Below are 27693 nucleotides of genomic sequence, written 5' to 3' on the forward strand. Positions count from 1 at the left end.
CAATGAAGTATCCATGTAGTCGTGAACTGGGGATGTGAATGTCACTTTATTTCATTGCAAATCACAGTTTGGGAATTTTATACAAGGATTCCACACTTCACATCACCGTAGGCATGTGATAAATTAAACCTTGTCTTAGTTTCTCTCTGGCTTACTAGAAATACTCTATTTTCTACTTGGCCGTCACCTGTGATAAATTCTTCTTTTTTCAAAGTACTCATCAGCTGCAGTGAGATTGTGATGCTTTACTGTTTTCACTGTTGCTTAGGAAACTTTAAATGACATCAGTTGAAATTGCATTGATTCACACTTTAACAGTTTTTATTAATGTAGGCACTGTCGATAGCTCTATCTACATTCAAAAATCTTTAACTTTTTCTTTGAGAGATACTTTTAATTGTTGTGTATGTCAGTCATGCTGAAAATGATCTAAGTCTTCTAGTAGACCATGTCAGATAGAGACCCGTAGATGTTTGTTTTAATAGTATTTCAGGATAGGAAAGCCTTAAAGGAAATAAATCTGCTATCCATTATTGGATAGAAGAGGAACCACTTTTCCAAGCCTGTGGTGAAATTATTTCCATCTCTGCAAAGAGCTGGATTTGTTATTGCTTTCTGCATAGTAAGGAATAGAGGGACTTGCAAGCTTTGCAGACAGTTTGTGTGAGTTCAGCAGTCCAAGAATTTTACTTATTGTTCTGATTTTAGTCTATAATAAAAAGTCTTAATTTTTGCCTTTCAGGTAAACTTTGGAATGTGTTATCAAGAAGGTGAAGGAGCATACTGAAGCTTGTTAATAACAGAAATTCTTCTCTCCCCTTTTAATTCTTGGGGTGGGGATAGTACCAGGAATTCAGAGAACATAGACTTTATTTAGCTGTTGTGGAAGAAGTCTACTAAATACTATAATTACTTTGTACACTTACTGGAACGAAAATGCTGTTCGAGAACTGATTTTGATCCCATAATACTCTGGTGCAACGGTCTTGAAAAGTCTGAAATGGCCATTTGCACTTGCTAAATCTTTAGTCCTAATTTTGATTCCCTTTTTATGCTGCAATATATTCAATTGAGTATTTAGGAAAAAATTCAAATGTCTTCCATCTCCTTTGATGTTTGTCATGCTTCAAGTATGCTGTAGAGTTTAAAGCAGTGGGGATGTAGGAACATGATGTGACTTCTGTCACTAAAGGAAGTCTTACAGTCTTTTAGGATAGGGTATCTTCAACAGCTGTGATCTCACTGATTGCAAACTAGAAAATATTGTGGTTTATTATTGTACTTGAGACCAACTCCTTTCTCTATAGGGAACTGTAATGTTTTTCTTTTTCACTTGATTGTCTGTAAGCTGTTTAGATTTTTAATTTGACCTGGGTTTTGCAGGGTGCCTTCAGCTTTTATTTTGGAGGTTTTTGTTCATGTGAAAGAAAAGATGGGATGCATCCGTCTTCCTCAGCTCACGTGTTGGAGATTTCTTCCTAACATAATCCGATGGGTTAGGAACCCTTCATGTCTCTCTAGATCAGTTATCAGGCCAAGAATATCACACCAAATACTGAAGGAATTCTCAGGCAGTCACTTTTATTTATTTACATGACTTTTAGAGTCATGACAAATAGAAATTTGTGGTATTTTTAGAGAACAGTTATGTAAAATAACTCTCACTTCAGGACAAACTGTGTGTGGAACTCCTGGTAACTTTGGAAGCTACATACACACACACAATCTCTGCAGAGTTTGCTTCATTTCTACTTGTTTCATAAGTGCCTGAATAAATATTTATGGGATGCAAGCCAATGAGAGTGTTGTAACCATGGAAAGCAAAGATTTTTAATGGTTATTTAAAAAAAAAAAAAAAGAAAAGTGGTTGTGTTAATACTTGGCAGAAATCCTTTTTTCAAGAGGTCGTCTTCTGCAACTTACCACCTTACGCTTGAAGACAATTTTTACAATTAATTGTGTTTATTTCAAGTAAATGTGCTCAAATATTGAAATGTAATATGTACAGAAGTGAAAAATCTGATTGTTACTATTTGGTTATCCACTCTTCGGAGCAAAAATCTGAGGGTTTTATTTTTATCATGATTATATTCTGTTTTTTTCATAACCTTGCTTTTAAACAACTCTTAAAATAACTTTTAATGTTGTTACAGGTATTTATCTGTCTCTGCAGAAAATTCCAATGACAACAGAACAGGCTCCAATGTGGATAAAAGTGTGGTATGTCTCACTGGTTTTCAGTTTTATTGTATCCTTGAAAAGAATCTGTTGCATATATGAGTATAAATTCTTTGAATTTTAGATGTCTCAAACTGCTTTAGTGTTTGAAATATGGGAGATCAGTAAATAAAATTAAAGTATTTAGTATGGCTTGCCTACCAAAGTTGTTGAAAAGACCGAATTTCAGTTCTTCCTAAAACATAAGTTTTCACAAATTGGAATAAAGTAGCTGACACTGCGTACTCCTCTTGTGAAACAGGATTCTCAGTTTTTATCTTTATAAATATCTAAGAGTTTGTGCAATGTTTTCAGAGTGCCTATCTATCCCAGGTGTACACTGGCTTTGTGGTGATCATCAAATCTAGCCATGAGTGTAATAGGAAGGAAGCCTGGGCTTTCCAGCAGCCCATTGTTTCATTAGTGGAGCTGGAGCTAAGGTTTCTGAGTTCCCTGTGAGCCAAGTGGGAGGTGGCAGACAATATGGCAGTGTGGGAATTCTTTTTTTTAATTTTATTTTTTCCAAATAAAATATCCAAGCTTAGGTGTTCTGCTCCTTCCCAAGGGTGCCCCACAATCTTTTGGGATTCAGGGCACTGAGAAGCTGCATTTGTATAGCAGTTCACCTAACAAGCTCGCAGGAAAGTTCAGAAGCTCTTTCAGTTAATGCTTCCTAAGCATCTTGGCAATCAGGTTACCAGGAAGATAAGCTGATACGTTAGAAATAAGGTGTGCTTGGATTCTGTGTAAGTTCAGGTGTAAATTAAGATAATTTCCTTAGACTGCTTTAATATTTTTCAAATTGGCTTTCTTTCCAGTAGAAAACACAGTCAAAAACAATAATGAACTCTAAAAGATGTCTTTTTAGCTTTGATTGATTTACTTTGTTGGTATCTTGTTCTATTATGTTTTCCATTTAGAGTCAAAGAGAAGCAGATGTTGATGCATGTTCCTTTTTCTCTTAAACTCATAATATAAATGTTTTAGTGGTGTATGGTATTACCCAAGGAAAACTTGTAAAGGGCAGGGGAACTACTTACGTATTTTATTGGGCTAACTGAATTTATTAAGCACTGAATTGTTTTGATTTATTTATGTAAGTTGATGTCTTCCATAAATTTTGTTTTCTTCATCAGTACATGGCTGTTGGTATGGCAAAATTAAAAACAGAGCTAGGCTTGGAAATATTTGCAAATATTTAAAGCTATGTGCTGGCGTTTGGTTGACTTTGAAGGTAGCTATTAAGTGGACTTGTCAGAACTAGTGGGTTACCTGGCATGGCACCTGCACGTGCTTAAAGAACCCTACAGCCCTGTCAGTATTGCTAGGGGTATTTGAATGTCTTCTGATTTTTAACAGTTTGGGGAGGGGAAGCTGTGGAAGGATATGGGTAATAGGTTTAAATGAATGTTAAGTCTTTATTACAGAGTATTTTTATCTCCCAGTTTTTCTCAGCTGTTTTTCCTTTCATTACATGCTGCAATGAAAACGGTAATGTTGACACATGGTTAGCAAATTAATTAGTTCTGGAAATATAACACAATGTTATCTACTCTGTATTTTGGCTTGTTACTGAGGTTCTTTTGGGAGGGACTGAGTGCCAGAAATTTCCAAGAAATTCGTTGGGTTTTGCAAGAGTGTAAAACTTCACAGAACTAGACCTTGAAGTTGGAGAAGAATGGAATTCAGTGTCCTTTAACTGAATATCAGGCCTCTTTGAAGATCTGGTTATTTTCTTTTAGTGCTACCCTAAACTCCTCTGAGCAGTTCAGATATTAAGGAGGAGATCAACAGATTCTTCTGAACTGGGTCTTCAGGTTTTCTCGTTGTTCAGGGTGCAGAACCAGATGCAAAATGGTGTGGTTTAACAACAACAACAACAAAGTATGGCAGCTTCAGAAGGATTTTGCTTGGCTTCTACACTGTAGTCAGACCAAAACATGCAGGAATGCTTTTATTCTGTGTTAACTGTGACTCAGGATTTTCGTAAGGTATTGTTTAGGTTATTGATACCCAATTGTGCAAAACTTCTCTGGAAGCCTGTTGTCTTGCATCAATGTCATTTGACTGCTCAGCAAGCTTAGGTAGGCCCCTTGGGGTACAGCGCTATAAAAGTATTGAGAGAGAGAAAGAAGCAAGAGGAAGCAATGGAGGGTCCGAAACAGTAGGATCCAGTACAGGAACACTTCAGTTGCCAGATGTCTTCTCAGACCTGTTCCTCGTCCATCCCATTTAATTCCTTTATGCGGTCTGTCTGGAAGGGGCTGTGAAATGAGTAACCAGGAAAGGGAAGAGCAATTATGTTGAAACTTCTTGATCCTTTATTTCTGTGCATTACATGTGATCCCTTTTTACTAAAGTGAGAGCGAGCCTTTAAATAGTTGTGCTTCATTTCTCAGTGGTTTGTACCAAAGGGATAAATGTGTTGTGTACTCGCTGTCCTTCCTTTTTCCTCAGTGTTTGCTTTAGTAGCAGTCTCTGTGGTTTTTGACTACAACTGTTGTCTCTTCCAAATGGTGTTATGTTGTATGTTACACCAGTAATTAATGCAAGTGCTGAGAAGTCTTTGCAGTATTTCCTTGTTCTTCCAAGGCTTTCTGGTAGGTAGTGTTAAATACATAGAGTAAGGAATAGTAAACATATAAAATTTGTGGTTAGTCCCCAGTTGCTATGTCTGTGTTCTTCCTCTGCAAACTTGAGAGCAGCTTAAGAGTATGGAAGAAAGGAAAAGGAAGAAGTGAGAAAGGATCTCCGGTTCTTGGGAGCACCATGATGCTCCTTCCTTGGAACTGGAAGGAGCAGAGATTGAAAGTGGGGATTAAGGGCAGTGCCTACCTGGAAGCAGGCAAAACCAATCTCAGCTATAGGTTTTCCATTTAATATGGATAAAGCATGCTATAACGTGTCTCCAAACTGAAATTCTAGTTTAAGACTGAACACAGGATAGTCCTTTTTGAGACCACTTACTGTTGCTATCAAGAAAGAATGAAGACGAGCATAATTTCTCCTCTTCATGATCACTTTTAGTTCTTGTAAATGTACTTTATGGGGGAAAAAGAGGAAGAGGTGGACATAGGAGGAACTGTTTTGTTGCTCCTTTTCCTGGGATGATTGTGCAAAGTGAGTCAGGCAATTGTCAGAGTTTTTGAAGTTAGAACAAGGAACAAGACAACAAAGTGTCAGAACCACTTGCATATATTGCTTTGAAGAGAATCTAGGTTAGGACTGTAATTCTCTACACTCTTCTAAGGATGCTGAGGGAAATGTGGGAAAGCTAAATAAGGCTGCAGTCCTTACCAGATAAGTGGGGAAGTTTTAGAAGAGTGAATCAGCACAGGCTTGACTTCATGAGCTTCCTCAAAGTCGATACTATCTTGTTGTTTACTGAGGATTTTGCTGTTGTTGGAGTGAAATTACTGTGCACAGACATCCAGTAGAAGGTGGATATTTTGAGACTGCATGGAAAGAATGAACTTGTGAATTTATCTTGCTGGCAAACAGTAAATGCCACATAGTACCATTCTGTATTAACATCTGGAGCCTGTTACTCCTTTCAAACCTTAGTACAATGCTAGCTGTAAAAGTTCTCCCTGACTAAATGGAGGTTAAGAGCATTTTCCCCCATTGCTAATAATTGACACGCCTGATTCTGCTTCCTGAACTGAGAACTTGAAGATGCTTTGTAAAATATATTCGATAGCTCATGCTAGAAAAAGAGCACTTTTAATGCTAATAAAATGCTTCTTTATAATTTGCAGTAATACCTCTTGTCTAATTCTGAAAATACTTAAAAACCTAGCCTACCCCCATGAATTTTGACGGAACTATGCACAACCTTAACGTTTTATCTGTGCAAATGATCTAACTGTGTAGTAATAAGATCTTTCTTGTAACTAACTCCCTTAGATTTTTAGGGGAGGGGAATCAGCTAAAAATATAGTGCTTAGATAGAAGTAGGCTGTGATACAACATAAGTAGCACTGAATATTCTGGAATACTATTTTGAAGTTCATCAATTTAATGCATGTTCTTTCATGTACAAATATATATTTAAAGCTGGAAAATATGCAGAAAATGATCTACGAGTTGGAAGAACAACTACATAATGAAATGCAGTTGAAAGATGAAATGGAGCAAAAGTGCAGGTGAGACTTTGAACTTTAATTGTTTATATATTTTAAATACGTCTAGCACTTGAGTTCTGTATTACTGCTTTAGGGATTACCAGAATAACATTAAGAATTGTGCTATAGTTCTCCAAAGAAGCTCCAGGCAGAGGTTTAAATCATTCAAATATTGTTTTAAAGTGGTTTTCTTGAATATAGCATTAAGGAAATCCTTTGTTTTCAGTACCATCCATGTAATGCTTTTTCTGAACACTTGCATATTTAAGTTTGCCTGATATCTCTGAATTTAGGTTTATTTTTTTTAATGGGCCAAGGTATGCATTGGTAAGGCTGATCTTTGAGAGATGTAAAATACTATATATACTGCATATATTGGACTATTAAAGTTGACTCTCTGGTTTCTAAATATATGGTAATTGGAGTAATTACAGAACCCCATTTATTTTCCTTCCTGTGGCCGATAGATAAAACCAACGATTTTTTCTAAAGGCTTGTTTCTGCAATGTTAAAGTAGCTATGTGGGAATTTGCCCATTTCTTGCAGCTACAGTTATGAACAAATAGTAGAAACATTTTTTTCTGATGATCAAAAATTTTTACTCAGATTCATGCCAACTAAATTCTTTCAGTTAGCTTCTCCTTTTGAAGTCTTTTTCTGATGGCCTGAAAACAAAACAAACAAACAAACAAAAAGAGGCAACACTTAGGTATAGGACACGGGAAGAGCTAAGGCTAGAATTAGGACCCTAGTGTGTAGTTGTATGAGCTGTTTGGGTAGGAACTGGTAGCCAAGATGATCCAGTGGGAATTTAGACCGAGACCCTGTCCCTTACTTATGCACAACTTCACCATTCACATGCTTTGATTGCTTTCTGTATGTAGGACATATGTTTCTTGAAATACATTCAGTAACCACAGTACTTCCTGCAGCACTACTGAAGATGTCAGAGCACAACGCTGTTCTCTGACACATCGTGCTGTTTACTGTAGTTAGGTAGGATATATTGCTATAACTGCGTATTGTACCTGCCAGGTAATGTTGTCTATGTCCCCTGTTACCTCTCTGAAGAGAGATAAGTAGCTGCAAAAACAATCATTGTATTAATGTGTTTTGCTGGTTAACTGGAGGTTTTACTATGCACTTAACTTTCCTCTGCCTGTACTACTGTGTTCTAATACATTGTTTCAACAGAACCTTTTGAATAATACTATTTAAATGTTTTTATACATAGTAGTGAGCTGTATACTATTGTATTAACCATTTTAGCTATTTGGGAAGCTCAAAAGTAGAGGACGTTTTTAGCAGTTCATCAGGATATTCTAATTTTAATGATAGCCTGTTGTGTACATGCACTGTTTTTGCATTTCAGATTTAGGGACAAAATGTGGTACCTAAAGTTTTGCATATATAATCTGCAACAAAGTTTATAAATACTTACTGTATTTTACAAACTATTTCCAATGAAATTAGAATGTTTTCTTTGATTTTTAAATGCTTACTACAAAAGAGAATTAGTTAAAATGTAGCCCTTTGATAATGGGCGCAAATTATTTAACTAGAAAAACACTTGTCATGTGTAACTATATCCTCGTTTTACTTAAATGGTTTTCTTTTCTTTTTAGATCTTCAAACATAAAGCTAGACATAATAATGAAAGAACTGGATGAAGAGGTAACTGTTTTTCCTCATTGAAGCCTTCTTAGTTGGGTAAAGAATATCGATAGTACTATCACAATTTAAGATATTTCTTCCATGCTAAAAAAAAACAAACACAAATTGTTCTCACTACAAATTTGAGACCAAATGATCACATTTCAATACATAGCACTGGAAGATGCACCTTTTTATTCGCACACATTTTTCAAATCTTTTTGCTTCTGCATGTTGCACAGATTTAAATTGTTTCCTCTGCTAAACATTATACTTAATCTTGTTCATTGCAGTTTTTCTGGAGTTTATCAAAATGAGTTTTTCTAAAATCTAATGTACAGGTGATTTTCTATTGAGTCCTTATGTCATCTCTTAATACTATTTAATGGTTACTTAAATACCATGTTAACAAAAACTACTTCAGTAATTTGGTATATTTGTAATGTAGAAGTTTAAAGAAAAAAGTCATCTTTTCTGAAAGTTTTTTAAAGGGAGACACAGAAACTCATTCACTGGAAATCATGCATCAGTGCCCTTAGCTAATTAGTTGCAGAGATACTGGTTTAGGGATCATTCATTAAAATGTAAATAGAAAATGCCAATGCTTTTAATTTTAGGGAAATCAAAGAAAGAACTTAGAAACAACAGTGTCTCAAATTGAGAAGGAAAAGATGGTACTGCAGCATAAGATAAATGACTACCAAAGAAAAATTGAACAAGAGAATGAGAGGAGGCGGAATGTGGAAAATGAAGGTATGCCATGTTGTCACATTGAAACTGATGAGGTATATGGTTTGGTTTTTTGGGAATAATTTACTATGTTAGCATCTTAAGTGTTACAGAACTTTAAAAGGGATCTCCTCAAATAATGAGCACAAATTTGAGTTTATTTTTATTTGAGTTTTAACAAGAACACGTCTTTGTCTTATTCTGTCTTCTCTACAGTGTGTTATTCAGCAGGCACAGAATTTGATCTAAAAACGTACATAAGAAAAAAGTCAACAAAGGACTTATATGCCAAGACTTTGAATATATTTATATAAAAACTAAAGATTTTTTTAATCTGTTGTGTTAATGATATAATTTCTTTTCAGTGTCCACACTAAAAGATCAAATGGAAGACTTGAAAAAAATCAACCAGCATTCACAAATTACAAATGAGAAGATAACACAATTACAAAAACAGGTACGTTCTTTCCATTCATTGCTTTCATTATTTCTTATGTCTGAGAAGCAGTATTGTGCATTCAGATATAATAAAACTGTTCCAATAAATCATTTTTATATTTGAGAATCTTTTTTTTTTTTTTTTTCCCCCAACAGCTAGAAGAAGCCAATGACTTGCTAAGGACAGAATCTGATACAGCAGCGAGACTGAGAAAGGGTAACACAGAAATGAGCAAGTCATTAAGTCAGGTAGAATCACTGAATAGAGAACTGCAGGAAAGGTGCAGAGTCCTAGAAGGTGCAAAACTGCAGGTGGAGAAGGATTACTACCAACTGCAAGCAGCATTGGAATCAGAACGACGGGACAAAAGTCATGGATCTGAAATGATTGGAGAGCTACAGGGTAAATTTTCTCTTTTTCTACTTTGCTATAAAAAGAAAATTAACAAGTAAGCGTGTTTATAAAAGACATGAAGAGAGGAAAAGCCAATCTGCAAAATGAGTGTGACTTAGTAAAATAATTCCTGAGGATGTGGTTGTGTCTGAGGGGCTCTTGGGAGAGGGGGTGTCAGAATCAAAGAGTTTGCTGTAGGAAGCCGCTGAAGTCTATAGGGCTGCCCTATCTAAAATTCTGAGACCTGTGGCACAAAATATGAAAAGCTGGTAGTGCTAGAGAAGACACAACACTGTGTTATACCACCGTGGCGCAGCAGCCAAGTTGACGTAACCCAGTTCTGTCTCCTCTTGTGTTTTTGGAAAATGCTACTTTGTTCTTAAATTGCATTTGTTTTCTTTCTGTGATGCTTCTATGTGATTTTGTAATTAAGATGAAAAACACAGTAAGGGATACGGATCTGGGTACTTGGAACACTTTACCATTTATACTTATGATTCTTAGTACTAGAAACTATTCAGATATGTTAGTTCATGACTATTATGACTATGCTAATGGATACTGCACCTTAACTTGCTGTTCTAAATCATCTGTCAGCAGTACTGAGAATCATTGCCCATGAGGCACTATCTTTTGCTTATTGGTATAGACTGGAGAGAGGTGTTGAGGGCTTTTGGGTGTGTTTGTTTTTTAAGGTCAACTTTACATTGTTTGGCACAAGGTAAGAACTATCAAGAATCAAGTTGCCTGTTTACTATGCATCAAGTATAGTAAATTAATTTCAGTTTAGTCAGTGTATAGTTCCTCTGACATGGAGTGTAGTTTGGTCCAGCCTGTCGTTAAATGTAAGCCGGAGGTACAAAATGGCATGAGAAGACTTCTGTGCACTTTGAAATGTGTTTTTTTGACCACATTCAACTCAACAGTCTGCCCAAAAGAGAGGTTCTTCCGAATAGCTTTATGTATTTCAAACACTCATACAGCTGACTTTAAAAGCATATCTCGAATGCAGAAAGACTAAGATTCAGGAGGACTTTTTCGTCTTCCTTCTCCTGCGGTTTCTTTTGTATTGCCAGAAGTGAAGCATTCTGCAATACAGACAGACATAAATGAATTGATAACTATATTTTTGTACTCTAGTTACTGTGTCTACGGTATTAAGTGTAATATAGAGTAATCAAAATATTTTTGCAAGTCTTTCTTTATTTTAAAGGAATTAGTACAAACTTTTCAGTCTAGAAATATATACTATTATTTAATATTTAATATAAGCATCTGATACCTGACAGGGTTTCTTGGTAGACACTGGATAATTAATTTGTTCATCTATTCAGGGAAGAATGCTCAAGTCAGTTAGGTGAATATATATTTCATTAACACCCGTATATCCATTTGAGATTGCCTCTGTGTGATGCATTTTATTTTACACATTAGTGGAGTTAACATTAGAAAAGATGTTTGTTCCATAGCACAGCAGAATTTGCATTAATGGAAAGAAGTTTTCATACTAGATATTGGGAGTGATGGAAGGCAGGTACCAGGTTTTGCATGTGATTTGTTTTCTGTGAACCATTTCTAATGGTGTAGCTAAAAAGATCAGTTTGCTTTACAACGTATAGCATTTGCGTATATGAAAATTGAGTGTGAGAATATTTTACAGTCCCAGAATCAATAAAGGCTGTGATAAGATTATTGATTTAAGTCTAGTAATAAATACTGAATGATATTTCATTTTTTGACAGTTCGGATTACAACTTTACAAGAAGAAGTAAAAAACCTTAAAAATAATCTTGAAAGAGTGGAAGCAGAAAGAAAACAAGCACAGGATATGCTTAATCATTCAGAAAAGGTATGGTAAGGTGATGTTGAGGCTAATGTTTGTTGACATCTTTGACTGTATTTTCAAATAGCAGTAATAGACGTTGCTAGGTTTATGTCTTGGGTCCAAATCAGTTCTGTGTTAAAATGATGAACTATATAGTGCTGATTCATGATCTCATCAGGATGGTAAGGTCTTGTAGGTCCTCAGATAGTTCTTGTAGCTTTGGGAGTAAAATTCGTGTTTGTCATTCACTATACAATCCAGGATCCAGAGCTTTGCAAATAGCAAGTAATTTTTGTTCTGCCTGCCTGACCACTGCTGCGGAGACTTGCCTCCTAAAAACCTACGAGTTGAAATGAAAAAAAATATATATCTCACTGGTTCTTACTTGATTTTTATTTGGCTGGATCAGTGCGAGACCTTTTTAATCAACTGTGGAGCTGAGCCATTTCAATTTTTACCTTCCTAAAGAATGGCAGCAGCATGTTCCCCTAACATCTCTGGTCCCTGCTCCAAGATAGAGATTCAAATGAAAAAGAATAGAAGGAAATCCTGTGTTCTGTGTTTTGAGGTCAGGTAAAGATTTGCAGTGTTGTGTATCCTATCCAACTAAACCAGAGAGAGACGATCACCTCTGGAAGGTTAGGGAAGGTGCAAGAAGTTATCTTTCTCATTTGGAAATACATGAAGTGGTGATCCAAAGGCAAGTCCTGTCTCTCAGTGCTCATCTGTTGTGCTAGTTTTGTGAGTTACTGTTAATGGCCAGGGCTAACAGCAGTGAAATAACATAATTGCATCCAGGTGACAGTAATAAAAAAAAACCTTTGTGCTCTAGTGTTGTCAGTGGCATAGTTATATTTCCAATTTAGGTGACTACTAATTACACAAATTGAGAAGTTTTCATTATCTTCTGAATTTATAGAATAGAAATAAAAACTAGTGGAGTTTTCTCCAGAGCACTGAATACAGATTTTGTCTCTTAGCCTTCCTTATAAAAGTGGAAAATAACATTGAGAATTTCTTCATAACAGGAAGTTAACACTAAAAAAGGGAAGGGGGGAAATATTCCTTCAGGCATTACAGAATTATTATAGAAACCTGGTAACATTTTTCTTATCTTTAGGAAAAGAATAATTTAGAGATAGATTTGAACTACAAACTCAAGTCATTACAAGACCGGTTAGAACAGGAAGTAAATGAACACAAAGTGACTAAAGCTCGGTTAACTGACAAACATCAGTCAATAGAAGAGGCAAAATCAGTTGCAATGTGTGGTAAGTATTTTCTTGCAAATTTTGGATAAATACATAATAAACAGTATTTTAATTATGATACCTTAAACCACACGATCTAATAATGTGATACTCTTATGCAAGTGTTTAATTCCTAATATAAAGAAAATGCGTATCAAAATTATGAAACATAGTGAAAACTACAATTTTAAATGATTTTCTCTCACACGATACCTCTACAATACAATTTCATAATGTTTTGAATTGGTTACTGCTTTTGCAATTCAGAACCTTCATAGGCTTCTAAAATGTTATTGAATCCTATAATTCTGGCTAATGTTAAATGGAATTGAAAGAATGTATTATCAAGACAGAGATGTCTTGGGGCATTCATAACTATGTAACCGCATTAAAAATACTGATTTTCTACAAGGGTTGTCTGAAATGGTGAAGTTTCTTTTATAGGTAAACATCCATGAATCGAAGAGGTGTCCTGATAACTCAGTTGAATATATAAGGTTTTATTTGTGAAGGTCATTGGTATCTGCATGTGGATTTCATAACTTTTCAGAAAGCTAAGATAACATTTCTTTTCTTTCCCTCTACTATCCATTCATGGAAATGAAACTTTGTCTGTAACATTTCTTAGTGATTACTTCAAGAAACTGAATTTTGGATTTTTTTCACTGTTTATTTTTCAGTTGTCATGATAATATTCCAATGCTTTGATTGCAAATTGGAATTAATACTTCTTTTAAAATGTTTCTTGCTACAATGCCAGGAAGCTTTTATTCTGTAGTCAGTTCATCTAACAGCTGAAGAACTTAAATAGCTGAACAAGAAGGTCAGAAAAATGTTAGGGTGTAAGACTGTTTATAAATATAAATGTAAGACTGTTTAAAAAGAGATTCTTGCAGATGCTACATATTCATTTTCATTGTTTTTCTTCCCTTAATCCCGTTTAGAAATGGAAAAAAAAGTAAAGGAAGAAAGGGCAGCAAGAGAAAAGGCAGAGAATCGAATAGTTCAGGCTGAAAAACAGTGTTCCATGCTAGACTTTGACCTGAAGCAATCTCAGCAGAAACTGGAACACCTTCTTGAGCAAAAGGAAAGACTAGAAGATGAAGTAAGTAGAATTTTTGCTATGAATTTTCTGTATAAATAAGAAATAATAGTTGCATTAAGAAATAGAAAATAAATTCACTTACACTGAGCTCTTTTCTAATGCGTGTCTTGGTAGAACTGAAGACTGTAGTTGGGTGGTAGGTAATTTCTGCTCTTGGGTGCTGTACGTGTTTGAGTCCTTAATATAATGCAATTTTTTGTTTGCTTTTGATTTTTGACTATGTAGTTTGTCTGGCTTGGATGGTTTGCAGTTCTGGGTTTGCATTCCCAAGAAAAGTATTTGTTCAGGGAAGGGCAATTAGACCACCGAATGTGAAAACTAGGTAATATTAGTAAGAGTTTGATCCCTAATTTTTCTTTACAGACCACTGGGAAGGGTTGTGGTAACACCTTTCTTTGTGACTCATGTAAATGAGTTTTCATATAGCTACTTGGTTAGGCTATATAGCTATATATTTCATATAGCCACTTGGTTAGGCTGCGGTGTTTTCTAGGGTGAGAAACTTTTAAGATCTGAAGTCCACAGGGTGGTTTGCAGGACCTTTCAGCAGACAACTTGGGTTTCTTCCATTGTTGCTTTTAAGATAAGATCAATAAAATACATTTGGGCCTTTGAAATAAACGAAGTATAGGCAAAGTATAGACGGTGTTGTACCATTATGTTCTGCAAGGGCAGAAGCTTTCTGTAAGATTGTTGTACTGAAATGTTTGGAGATTTAAGAATATTTTCATACATTGTACAATATGTAGCATCTAGGCAATAGTGTTTAACAAGTAATCCATAAATGAAACTTTCAACTCCATGCAATTAGCTATTCAGCAAGCGCTCCTAAACTGAAATAACTTCTCATTTAGGTAAAGAATCTGACATTTCAGCTAGAGCAAGAGACGAATAAGAGAGTAATGGCACAGAATGAATTAAAGGCACAAGCTTTTGAAGCAGATAACTTGAAGGGTTCTGAGAAGCAACTGAAACAGGAAATCAATACGTTATTGGAAGCAAAGAGATTACTGGAAGTTGAGTTGGCTCAACTTGCGAAGTAAGTAAAAATCTGAAGTAAAATGCAAAAAGTTGCTTAGTTATACGTACATTGTTTTGCTTGTTTTTATTCATGAAAATAGTTGTCTGGTGCATAGGCATTTCTTCTTAAACTAAAAATATTTTTAGCTGTACATTATAATTTCTATATGTAGCCTTCAGTGTTGGAGTAGTCTTGTTTTGAGCTATGCTTTGGAACAGTCCTTGGCTCATTGTTCACATCACAGCATAGATGCCATTTTGTTTGAAATTTGACTTCTTTGTGGATTGAATGTGATGCTACTTACTGATACCACCTGGGACTTGTGGTTTTACTGCATGGGAGTCAACATCCTTATCCTCTTTAACTACCTGATTCTTTTTCTTAATTTGACTGACAACATTTTTTATTAATCATGCTTCTATCATAGCTTCCTTCAGCTGAAAATATAGCCCAGCATTTCTCTGTTTAGAGTACTTCTTTTCTTCTAAATTACATAACTAAAACAATCATCAGGGTAGAATGAAGAATGTAATTAAGTCAGAATTTTAGGATAAAGCAAACTGTAGGTCTTGGAAATAATGTGTGTATAAATATAAAATCATTGTGGGATGCTGTTTTTGTTAGAAACAGCTTTTGTCATTTGTTGTAGCTGACTTTTTACACTGTTTCCTTTTTTATTCTTTCAAAGACAGTACAGAGGAAATGAAGGTCAAATGCGTGAGCTTCAGGATCAGCTTGAAGCTGAGCAGTATTTTTCGGTAAGGATCACTAAGAATCTTGAATGTTACATTTTGACATGGAATCATTGAACAGTTGAATAGTTTTGCGTATTTACATTTTTAAATGGAAATCAGAATAATGTGGCGTAAGACATCAATTCACAAAATTGTGCTTGAAACAAAAAATGAACAATAAATTAGAGAACATAAGTATAATGTTACAGACGGTCTGTTTGATCTGCTGCCTTTTAGTTGTTTGATTGTCAAATTCAATATGTTAAGATGAATAGCTCAATCATCTGAACTATTTATTGGAGTAGTTGATATCTTAACCTTGGAAAAGAGGTCTTTTTCTGACATAAGTGCAAACTTTGTAGAGAGTTCAAAATCTCCATATGTACTGTAATATATTCCACGTGATTGATCTACCTATTTAAGAACCATGGATCCAGTACCATTCTGCACTTACTCCTCATCCTTCTAAAAAGATTCTCTGCACCCAAGTCCCTGAAGAGTACAGAAGAGCCTTATTCTGTACCCCATGTAGCCAAGATGTGTATTTTATGGATTTAGTGTGATGTGTTCTATTTCTGTGAATAGAGAAGTAGCATGACATCCTCTATAAGGCCTGAACTTTAAATACATTTGTGAATACACACAGATACATTGCACTTTGGGAAGTACTCTTTAAATTCAGTTCTTCCTTGGAGGTAAAGAGAGAGGGGGAAAAAAAAAAAGCATTTACTATAGTGCATGTCATTATAATTTTATTATATGTTAAAGGCTTTTGTGCATTTCTCCATAAGTCTCCCAACAAGGAGATTCAGTGTGTCGTGTGTCATTTTCAGTTTTCTTTTTTCACAAGCATGTAGTCTGCACAAGAGACATTCATAATCCAGTCTGAAAACTTAGTAGAAGTACTTTATTGTAGAAGATAAAATTTGAATGTACAGAATTAGTGGTGGTGTTAATACAGTGATTAGGAACACAAGTTATTCGTATTGATAAGACTTATGTTGAATCAGTTATTAATACAAAGTCAGTCTGTACACAAGAAATTCTTCCAGTCTAAGAGAAAAGATGCATAGATACAAAAAAAAAATACAACAGATGGAAGCATAGAACAGTACTAAGCTTTAGTTTGACTTAGATTTTGAGACGGATGCTAAAAGATGATGCAGTTTGATCCTGTTGTTCCCAAGAGACCCGCTCAGTTGTTCCCCGGTGCCTTCCTTCCCTTTTGTGGGTGGCTGTGTTTGTATAATTGTGTAGAAAACCAGACTAGAAAACTGAAAACTAACCTGGTCAGATCAGGTCCCAGCAGAAAGGCTACTGGAAAAGAGTGTATTGGGCAGGCAAGGAGGAGGAAATTCCATTAAAGACAGTACTGGCATACATTGGTTTGACAGATTAAAACCAACCAAGCACCAAAACCATAAATTTTAGTATGGAACTTGAATAATGATTCTCTCTTTTTCTGCTTTCTTTTGCAGACACTTTACAAAACTCAGGTTAAGGAACTGAAAGAGGAAATTGATGAAAAGAATAAAGAAACTCAAAGAAAAATGCAGGAATTGCAAAACGAAAAGTATGCCCATTGTGTTTTTTAAATAGACTTAAGTTTTCCATAGAGTGGTCACACTCATGAAGATTTTGAATCAGATGTAAAATGTTAAATTCTTTCAACCCCAAACAGGCTTCAGAGCTGTTCTGTAGCACCTCGCAATATGGCAAATACACAGGATGTTGCCTGTGCTGACAGAGACAGATACGGCTATTCGTATTTGCTTGAACTTGATTCATATGTAGAAGTTGTAAAAATTTTGAAAAAAGTATTCCAGTCTGTTGTAGTTGTCCTTTTGCTTGTAAAAAAACATCTTTTTTGATTTGATTGTACCATCCTGGTAAATATTTTGTATATTTCTAGAGCCAATAGAATAATTTGAGAAAAAGATAATGAAAATACTTTGAATTCTAAGTTTAATATACTGTAGTTGCTTACAACCAAACTAGTTATGTAAATCCAATATTTTGTTAATAGTGGTGTACTGATTTTTAAGTTAGGAAATAAGGAAATAATTCTTCTGAGCTTGTTTTTCCAATTCATTAATTTATACTTATTCTGAAGAAGGAGATTTAGCCTTACTCACAAGTCAGAATTTCTTGAAAATACAGGTCTCCTGTTGCACTTGAGCATCAGCACTGCAAAACAATCTAAAGGGAGAAGTTTGTTAGTGTTTGGTGTATTTTGGTCAGCAAAGAAAGGGAGAAAGTAATGATGTGGTAATAAATATGATAGGAGAATACCTATCTACACAAAGTTGTCAAGAACAGTATCCAAGTTAAAAAGCAAACAAAACAGGGAAAGGAAGAAGACTTCCTACTATTCTCTGGTTTGTTTGCTTTTCTTTTCTTACTATCAGTTATTTTTATAGATACCTTCTATTTGATTCCGTCACTGTTCACCATAATCTTGTTTTCATTACAAATGTTTTTCACTTGTATAAATTTGTGGGAATTGTGACAAAATTCAAATATACTTCAACGGTTAACTTTTACAGTAGAGGCCTGTATCTGCTACAGATGTATCAAATCAGTGAATTCCATGGCAATACGTACTTCGTGGCATAAAGCACATTTTATTTTGCAATGCAGGAAGGACTTAAGAGCCCATACTGCAGTAATGTGTTGCCACCTCTATTTCCTTCCCCATGCTGTGAGCCATGTCGCATGTTGCTGGGTACATTTGACTCACAGGTGCTAGACTGGCTACTGTGCTTTACGTGGACTTCTTTGCAAGCAAATAAAAGAGCTTACTCCAAGCAAGAGCAAGAAAGTTTGGCTTGTAAGCATACAAGTTCAGCAGAACTGCCTCTCAAGCTGTAGATAAAATTTGCAACTCTTTCTACAAAGACTTGCATAGACGTAGAACCACTATATATGTTCAGAAACTTTACCCAGTTTTACTTTTTTATTCCTTAAAGGCAGGAGAACTTGACACTTGGTTTCTGAAGGGTTGGTGTTTCATGGATGATTGAAATTTGAATTGAATTATAGTAAGCTTACTGTTGTAGCTTGTGTGGTCCATCACAATATAACAAGTATACAGTGTGTGGTCTTAATCTTGTTTTTCTTAGGAAACTAAGGTAATGACAGCTAACTGGATGATATAATCTGGGTTTGTTCACTTTTTCCTGAAAATATGGAATATTTTGCATAGGAAAAGCAAAATCTCATTCTTTTTACAGAGAAACACTCACTACACAGCTGGATTTAGCTGAAACCAAAGCTGAGTCAGAACAGTTGGCACGAGCTCTCCTTGAAGAACAGTATTTTGAACTGAGTCAGGAAAGCAAAAAAGCAGCATCAAGACATAGGCAAGAAATGACTGATAAGGACAGCATCATAAGAAGGGTAAATTATTCTGCTAATTGATATCTCTACATATCCTCCAGCTGGAAAGAGAAATTTATCTTTTAATTTGTAAGGTCTTGTGGGCATAACTGATGATTATTTCAGTATCTTAGGTTTGAACTCAGTTGGGATTTAACTGTTTTAAGTGTCCACCATCTGAACTCTCAAACAAATGTAGACTCAGATGAAAATCTGAGGTGAAGCCAGACTGAAAATCAAGCCAATGTCTGTAATTAGTTATTAAGCCTTTTCCAGTCATTTCTTGTAATTGCCCAATATATTTTTAAAGTCTTGTAAATTTGTGTAGTGTGTTACAGAATCTTATTGCAAAATTATTTAGTCCTTAAAAACAAACAAATGAAAAAAAACGACCAGTACTTGGAAGTCTTGAGGTTTTTCCTGTTAATGAACTATTTCCTTAAAAGAACCCCTGGTGCTATTTTTTCCAAAGTGCCACAAAATCTTGAACTGTCACATTCAATAACTGCAATCTATCTAACTTTGCTTGGATTTATGATTATACACTACAGTGTTGTCAGTTCTGCAAAGATCATTTTAAAAATGTTTTCTGGGACAGTGATATTTTTATCCTTCTGGTAAATCAAGACAGATTAGAAGTTTTTTTTTAAAATTCAGTTTTGAACGATAAGCAGATTTTTTGGATGTACTCAGAGGAAGACATTCCAAGTAAAAGACTGTTACAGATTAAGTGTATTTAAAATAATAGAATTATAAATATTTTTATTATTTATGGAAAGTTCTTTATTTTAAAATTTGCTTGTTTTTCATCTAGCTCGAAGAAACTAATAACACATTAACCAAGGACGTTGATTTAATAACAAAAGAAAATTCAGAGATCAGTGAAAAAATTAGGAAGCAGGAGGAAGGTATGTCATCTTTGGAGTTTTAAAACACTTGTTATGAAGCACAAATGAACTGGAAGCATGTGGCAAAATGAAAATGGGAAATTTGAAAGGACAGTCCTGTATGTCTTCCATAGCGGTGAAATAGCTTGATGGAAAAATAAGTCACTACTTTCATCTTGAAATTGCATGTAAATTGCCAGTATTTTTACATTCTATTCCCATGTACTACCTTTACTGTTGGCAAACGATTAAAATCACAGCTTTGGTGGGCAGGAAAAAGTGATGTTCAAGGCTTGCTTCCCTCAGTTTTTAAAGCAAGTTAGCACAGAAGTTCCTGCAGGCATTGGAGGAATGCCTGTTCAGTACAGCTCTTCCACATACTGTCTGTCTACCCCTTTCTGCCAGCCATGCACTTGAGTGCGTGAAAGTTGTTAAGGACTCATTTCATATTGCATAAAATGTACTTAATGAAGCGTTTGTTTCCATCTCCAGTATGTACTGTAAGGCAGCATCGATATTTCAGCTCCCTTAAGATGTCGCTTGAATTCAGAATTAAGATCTTGTTCATATCAGTGGATTTGCATTTTAATTTTGTGCATTCGGTCTATATAAGAATATATAGAATATATAATCAGACTGCATATTTTAATATATGTTGACTATGAGAGCAAAGGCCTTATCAGTTGTGCTGCCAGTGTTTTTGCAAATCTATGTAGGAAGAAAGGCATACACGAATGTTTTCCCTTTGTTCTGTGTTTTGGTAATAGCAGGGATTTGTCAGGGAGAGGGTGAGAAAGCAGTTTTCAGTTGCTTGGTGTTTTTTAGTTTATGAAGTTTGTTACTTTGTAGGTATTTGAAAATTATTCTTTAACTGCTTGTAGTTTTTGTGGAGAAATCCTTATCAGTGAAATGCATACTTACAGAAATTTTGGAAACAAATCAGGAGATTGGAGGTGTGATACAAAGACTGATACAATTGAGTAACTGGTGTGGGTGGATGGGTTGGAAAGGTAACATAACAAAGTCATTCTTGGCTTAAAAAAAGTCTTTTCTTCCATACTTTCTTTATGCCTCACTTCAGAATCTGTGCTGAATGTGGGTCCAGATATCAGTCCTATTCCGTGTGGCTATTCGCTTAATGTTTTTGGTATGGCAGAAACATTTTTGGTAGAGCAAATACCAAGGGAGTGGAGCAACAAACTTAACAGGAAACAAGCACATGCATGTTGTTTGTAGTAGTTCATCTTGGTGCCTTTCTAAGATATTCTTCAGGTAATTTTCTGTTACTACAGTAGTAGTAAGGCAGTAATGTCTGTCACTGCAAACTGTATTTTGCACTTTAGATAACGTAATAGGAATATGGAGAAATAGAATGGTACTATTATAGAATTGATTAAGTTTAGAATTTCTTACCTTGTCCTAAAATCTCAAAGTTGAATATTACTTTAACAGAATACAAAATAAAAAAGGAGGAAGAAATCAATAATATTAGAATGCATTATGAGAAGAGTATCAACACTGAGAGAACTCTGAAGACACAGGTAAAACTTTCTATATAGTTGAATAAATTAATAAGACATTGCATATCAGATATATTCTCATTCATTTTTTGTGCCACTAACTCTTAGAGCTTGAGATTAAATTTATATTAATCATGATGTATAATATGTGTTGGTATTTACAGCTGAAAGAAAGTTGATGCTGAGTACTTTTCAGTATTACTTCTAACATGAATAAGGACCATTTATGTTGGTGATGTATTTTGTGGGGGCAACAGAAAAGTTCTGCTTCACTGTACTGACTGTTTCTGTAATTTTGGGAAACCTTTTTAAAGACAGATGGAGATGACTGGAGAAGTTGGATTGGAGGAGGAGGGTTTTTTCAGCTCTTGTTTGTGTTTTTGCTATTTGAAACGGGCATCAGTTTGATAAATTCAGTAACTGAGTTACACATTTTAGTGTATCCATGAGGACACATTTTTGGTTTTCGAATTGATCGTAATGATTTATTGAAGTATACCTCCACCATTCTTAGCAAAAATATGCAAGTCTTTGATCTAAACCTTTAACAAGATGAACTTGGAAGATTTGTATGAAACTTCCTTGCATGTGTAATTTTTCTTACTGATCTTCTGTTTTTCTTTACAGGCTGTCAATAAACTGGCTGAGATAATGAATCGGAAAGATTTTAAAATAGACAGAAAGAAAGCAAGCATGCAAGATTTGAGGAAGAAAGATAAGGAAAACCGAAAGCTACAATTAGAGCTTAATCAAGAAAAAGAGAAATTCAATCAGATGGTAGTGAAATACCAAAGGGAGGTCAATGAAATGCAAGCGGTAAAATAATCTTAATTTTGGTCACATTATGAAGTTTTCTGCACAGGAAAAATGTTAAGCTCCTAGTCCACTTGAGAAAAGCATTTAGTTTTTCCAGATGTACTAGTCTACAGAATATTAGTGAGGTGGAGAACTTGGAAAGTGTGTAGCTGTCCTTGCTTTCATTCATTTCCCCTTTGTAAATTCTTAACCATGGAAGCTGCTGGTACATCATGAAAACTGAATATTGTGTAGTATACGATTTATACATAGTTTTTCTCTGGTAGGCAGTGGTCTTCTCTAACAAATATTCTACTAAAATTTCTATTCAAATTTTCTACTTCATCTATATCTTTGATATTTAACATTTTTCCTAGACTTCAGGAACATTTCTATTACAATAACTTATGTTAATTCTATCAAAAGTGTTTACTACATTTTTTCAAAGTCTAATGAGTTTTGTTTTTAAAATACTTTGCTACCGTATTTTTGGTATCAAGGTAACTGTGTATGTGTATATAAATACAGCAACTAGCAGAAGAATCTACATACAGGAATGAGCTACAGATGCAGCTGGATAGTAAAGAGAGTGATATAGAACAACTACGAAGGAAAATCTTGGACCTCCAGCAAGGAATGGATTCCACCAGCGTTGCTAGTCTCCAGACAGATGAAACGGATGGAAATCTTTCAGGTAAGAGAAGAGCATATTTAAGTACTTGATTTTGCTCATGCGTGTAGTTTAGGAAGGTATTGTCCATTTTCATTTATTTGTCAATTTCACGGCTAAGGTGCTCATACTTAAGTCTTAACTTCTCACATCATTCCTACTACTTTATGGCATAGTATTACCATAATTTTTATCCACTTTTGTGGAAAGAATATCTTTACAGCTGTCATTATTACTGTTTTACTATAGTGACTGCAGTGTGCAATGTACAGTGAATACAATAAAGGGCCAGCATTTACATAACATCTTGATTGTATCTTATATCTTGAACCCAAAATTGCCTTAATCTTGTCTGTTGGTCATAGTAATGTAACACCTTTATGAAAAGTGGTAATAACTGCCTATGTGGAAAAATTACAGTTGAAATTTCCATAATACATAGCAGAGTATAGTACTCTGATTCAACAGAATAAAAGAACAAATAGTTCAGGACAAATCATAGCTAACCATTTCCATATAGTTTCAGTTACAGGTACTGTATTTTGAGACCCACTGTTAACACTGGTTAGTGATTTTCCACCCTCCAATATTTGAAAAGTATAATTAGTTAGCATATTTACATTCCCGTATTTGTAGATATGGGAGAAAACTTTTAGCAATAATCAGGGCTTTACAGTTTCCATATATTGGAGTGAGGCTTATTTTCTGTGTGCAGTTATATAATTTTTATTTTTTTTTGAAATTCTTTATCAATGCTAGTCTTACAAATTTACATTCTGATTTAATTGTAGAAAACCAGATTCAAATAAAATACTATTTTAGGTGTTTTAAGACCTTAGTGGGTAAGTAATTGGATAAAAGGAGATAGAAATATTTTAGGTGTCTCTTTTCCTGTTAATGCACCTCATGCTGCACAGATTGCCACATTCTAGAACTTTTCCAAGGGTCTTAAAATGATTGAAATTTCAGGTAGGTTATGGAACTTACAGTATATTTTTATGTAGTTATTCTTTTCTGTGTCTATTTTTGTGTCCTGTCTTCCCCTAGTATGTTTTCAGATGTTCATTTTGAAATCAGTTCTGTTTTAGAATGCATTTCTATTCATATAATCATATGGTCTGTTCTTTGCAATTTCCACTCTTTCCAAGAAGCCTTTTGCATTCTGACAATTCCATCGTAAAAAACCTCAGGATATTGCCATATTGTAATGTAAATATATTTTTTTGTTTCAGAAATGTCTTCTGTAGCCAAACTTCCACTAAAACTCAATATTGGGGATTCTTAGAGCTATTAGATTGATGAAGTAATTTTCTTAGCTGTCTGTCACCTGCTAGGAACTCCCTTTCCTACCCCCTTAGGTATTCCTGAACTTCCGGTACTTCTCAGGAGCTTTTCTGTTAGATACTAATTCTGGGTGGTTTCTGTTTAATTAGGGTCAAAAAGGAATGAGAGGTTTTTACTTTTAACTTTTGTTGAAATGTTTTTTTCCACCTCAAATTACTATTTGGAAATGTCTCGTATGTTTGATAGCATTTCCTAAATGAAGAAGTCTGTAGTTCCTATTTTTTTTACTGAGAATTTCTGAATTCCTGTAAATAGAAAGCTTACATTTCTCTGCAAGAAAATGGACTAGATTTATTTAACATGAAAGGGTAGTATTAAACTTGCTTACTTTGCTTCTCAGACATTTTCAGCAAAATGGCTGTTGTGTATTGTACTGAAAAAAACACCACTTGTCTCCATCTGGTAGCACCTTCCTTATTTTCTTCTTAAGAGTAATAGTATGTCGATATGATGCTGTTGTCTCTTAGATCATGGAAAGTCTGTAGGAGTATGCTGTTTCTTTGTCTGATTCATAAGGTATGTTATTTCCAGTTTTCCCTTTGGAGACGTGCATAAGCTTCATAGAATCACAGAATGGCTTGGATTGGAATGGACCTGAAAGATTAGCTAGTTCAACCCCCCTGCCATGGGCAGGGATGACACCCACTAGATCAGGTTTCCCAGGGCCTTGTCCGGCCTGGCCTTGAACACCTCCAGGGCTGGGGTATCCACAGCTTCTCCGGGCGGCCTGTGCCAGTGCCTCACCACCCTGTGAATGAAGAATTTCCTCCTAACATCTAATCTAAACCTCCCCTCTTTTAGTTTAAAACAATTCTTCCTTGTCCTGTCATTATCTGCCCAAGTAAAAAGTTGATATCTGTTTATAGGCCCCTTTTAAGGGCTGCAATGAGGTCTCCCCGGAGCCTTCTCTTGTACGGGCTGGAAATCCCCAGCTCTCTCAGCCTTTCTCTTTCTAGTGACACCCACTAGATCAGAGGCGCTTCAGCCTTCTGATCATTTTCGTGGCCCTACTGTGGACCATGCGACAGGCTTCTGTCTGTCTGACCCTCCACTTTGATTTTTGAGGCAGAAATTACTGTATGTGCCAAGTGTTTACAAGTCAGCAGCTTTTTCATTGTTAATTAGAATATCATAATTACCAGAAACTCTTATGGTCTCTCCCTTTGTCTTCTATACTCATTACCCTTCTATTTCTGTTTTACCACCCTGTCACCCCTCTCCCTCATTTTTTGTGCTTTTTTCTTTCACATCTGTTTTTTACTGCAGTTGTGTTGCTGATGTTAGTGTCATAAACGTAGGAGCTCTAATACATATTATGGCCTCTGATGTATATTACTTAATAATAAATTTAGATTATGTCCCTATATGCTGTGGGTTTTTTGAGCAAGATTGAATTAACCAGAATCTGAATAAGAAGCAATTTAGGTAATTTAGAGAAATCGTGACATTAATATAGTCATGTTTAACACGTTGTTAGTTGAGAGCACAGGAGTGCACTAGCATTATAAGCAGGAAAAGAAAGCTAGTCTTCAAGGTCTAAGTATCCCATGCCATGGAAAAAGGCTATTGACAGAATCATTCAATGGTTGGAAGGAGCCTCTGGAGGTCATATGGTCCAAACCAACTTCTCAAGCAGGTTGCTCAGGACCACCTCCGGGTGACTTTTGAAGATCTCCAAGGACGGGAGGACTCCCCCACCTCTCTGGGCATCCTATTCAAGTGCTCTATCACCTTCATAGTAAAGAATTGTTTCCTGATGCTCGGAGGGAGCCTCCTGTGTTCCAGTTTGTGCCCATTGCCTCTTGTCCTGGCACTGGGCACCACTGAAAAGAGCCTGGCTCTGACCTCTTTGCTCCTTCCCTTCAGCTATTAATACACACTGATAAGATCTCCCTGAGCCTCATCTTCCCCAGGCTGAACAGGCCCAGCTTTCTCAGCCTCTCCTCAGAGGAGAGATGCGCCAGTACCTTGATCATCTTGGTAGCCCTCCATTGGACACTCTCAGTACGTCCATGTCTCTTGTACTGGGGGGCCCAGAACTGGACCCAGCACTCCAGGGATGGCCTCACCAGTGCTGGGTAAAGCAGAAAGATCACCTCTCTTGACCTACCGGTGATACTTTGCCTAATGCAGCCCAGAATACCATTAGCCTTATTAGCGGCAAGGGCACACTGCTGGTACACGTTAAACTTGGTGTCTACCAGGATTGTCAGGTCCTTCTTTGCAAAGCTGCTTTCCAGCTGGATGTCCCAGTGTGTCCTGGTGCCTTGGGCTGTTCCTCCATAGGTGCAGGACTTTGTACTTCTCATAGTTTAACAAAGAAATTTTTGTCAGCCTACTTCCTCAGCCTTTCAAGGTTGATGATTTTGTTCTCCTTCATGTGCCTGAAAATGGTTTCCATCACCTTTCCACGGATTGAGGTGAGGCTGACCAGCTTGTAGTTCCCTGGTTCCTCCTTCTTGACCTTCCTGAAGATAGGAGTGACATGTGCTTTCCTTCAGTTTTAGGGCACTCCTCCAGTTGCCATGGTCAAGCCAAGATTATTAAGAGTGGCCTCATAATCACATCTGCCAGCAATTGTGGGTGCATTGCTTCAGGGCCCATGGAACTATGCATGTCCAGTTTGGTCTTCCACCAAAGAAGAGGTGGATACATCTTTGCTTCGGCCTTTCAGGCTGGTCTCTGGGACCTGGGATTTCTGAAGGCCAGTCTTGCTGGAAAGACTGAGGCAAAGAAGGCACTCACTTCCTCAGACTTATCACAGTTCTAAGTAGTCGAGTCTCCTGTTTCCTTCAGGGCCTGCATTTTCCCTAGTCTTCCTTTGGTCACTGAGGAACCTGTAGAAGCCCTTCTTGTTGTCCTTGATGACTTTGGCCAGATTCAATTCTATCTGTAGTTTAGCTTTCCTGACTTGATACCTGGCAGTTTGGACAATGTCTCTATTCCTTCCAGGTTACCTCTCCTTCCATCCAAATTATCTAGCACGTAGTTATTTTTCTGCAAACCAAATAATTATTCTTCAAAACAGAAGGTGGCATACCACAGCAGTTCGTTTGTTACAGTTTAGTAGTATGAACATGTTTGTCTTCATCTGTGTGCTAGTTTCCCATCACTTCTGTAGCATTTCCATTCTTGTTCTCAGATGTTTTCTGAAGTATTTGGTCAGTGTTTTTGGTGAGGAACTCGTACACAGACATTTCTTCAGAGCACAAATAGCTTCTTGCTTAAGACGTGGATCTGATGGGTAGTCAACAAGATTCTCTAGCTGATGAATCTGCTTTTAAGGGAAAGACATTCCTTAGAATATTTAATGCAAACAGTAGAATTACTAAATAAATAATTATGGTACGATTTATTCGGTTTCCTGTTTTCTTAGTAAAAAAAAATGTCACCAGGGAAAAAATGAAAACAAAATAATGTAAGCATAGAATGACTCCATAGTTTCAATTCTGATGATGGGCAGTCTCTGGTTTAATTGAGGGGGGGAAAAAAAAGCTTGGTATGAAATGGTGCAATAGTAATGTTGGCAGCATTCCAAAGAGACCCCTGATTCTTAGGCATTTTCCACTATCTTGCATGCCAGAGGTGGAGGGATCAGGCTATTGGACA

The 27693-nt window shown here is 35.9% G+C and overlaps 1 protein-coding gene across 1 annotated transcript in view; it reads left to right on the plus strand.

Moving 5' to 3' along the window:
- Positions 1-27693, plus strand: part of ROCK1 (Rho associated coiled-coil containing protein kinase 1) — a 90101-nt gene that overhangs the window by 44358 nt on the left and 18050 nt on the right. The window contains exons 12-28 of the mRNA XM_083821860.1: positions 2154-2220; positions 6274-6362; positions 7967-8015; positions 8612-8747; positions 9089-9180; positions 9318-9564; positions 11298-11404; positions 12501-12651; positions 13575-13735; positions 14590-14774; positions 15445-15514; positions 16969-17063; positions 18724-18889; positions 19683-19776; positions 21208-21296; positions 21903-22091; positions 22599-22764. Of these exons, the coding sequence (XP_083677986.1) occupies positions 2154-2220; positions 6274-6362; positions 7967-8015; positions 8612-8747; positions 9089-9180; positions 9318-9564; positions 11298-11404; positions 12501-12651; positions 13575-13735; positions 14590-14774; positions 15445-15514; positions 16969-17063; positions 18724-18889; positions 19683-19776; positions 21208-21296; positions 21903-22091; positions 22599-22764 (2153 nt within the window). The remainder of the gene's footprint in view (positions 1-2153; positions 2221-6273; positions 6363-7966; positions 8016-8611; positions 8748-9088; positions 9181-9317; positions 9565-11297; positions 11405-12500; positions 12652-13574; positions 13736-14589; positions 14775-15444; positions 15515-16968; positions 17064-18723; positions 18890-19682; positions 19777-21207; positions 21297-21902; positions 22092-22598; positions 22765-27693) is intronic.

The sequence above is a fragment of the Anser anser genome (assembly GCF_964211835.1).
Source record: "Anser anser genome assembly, chromosome: 2".
Classification (NCBI taxonomy): domain Eukaryota; kingdom Metazoa; phylum Chordata; class Aves; order Anseriformes; family Anatidae; genus Anser; species Anser anser.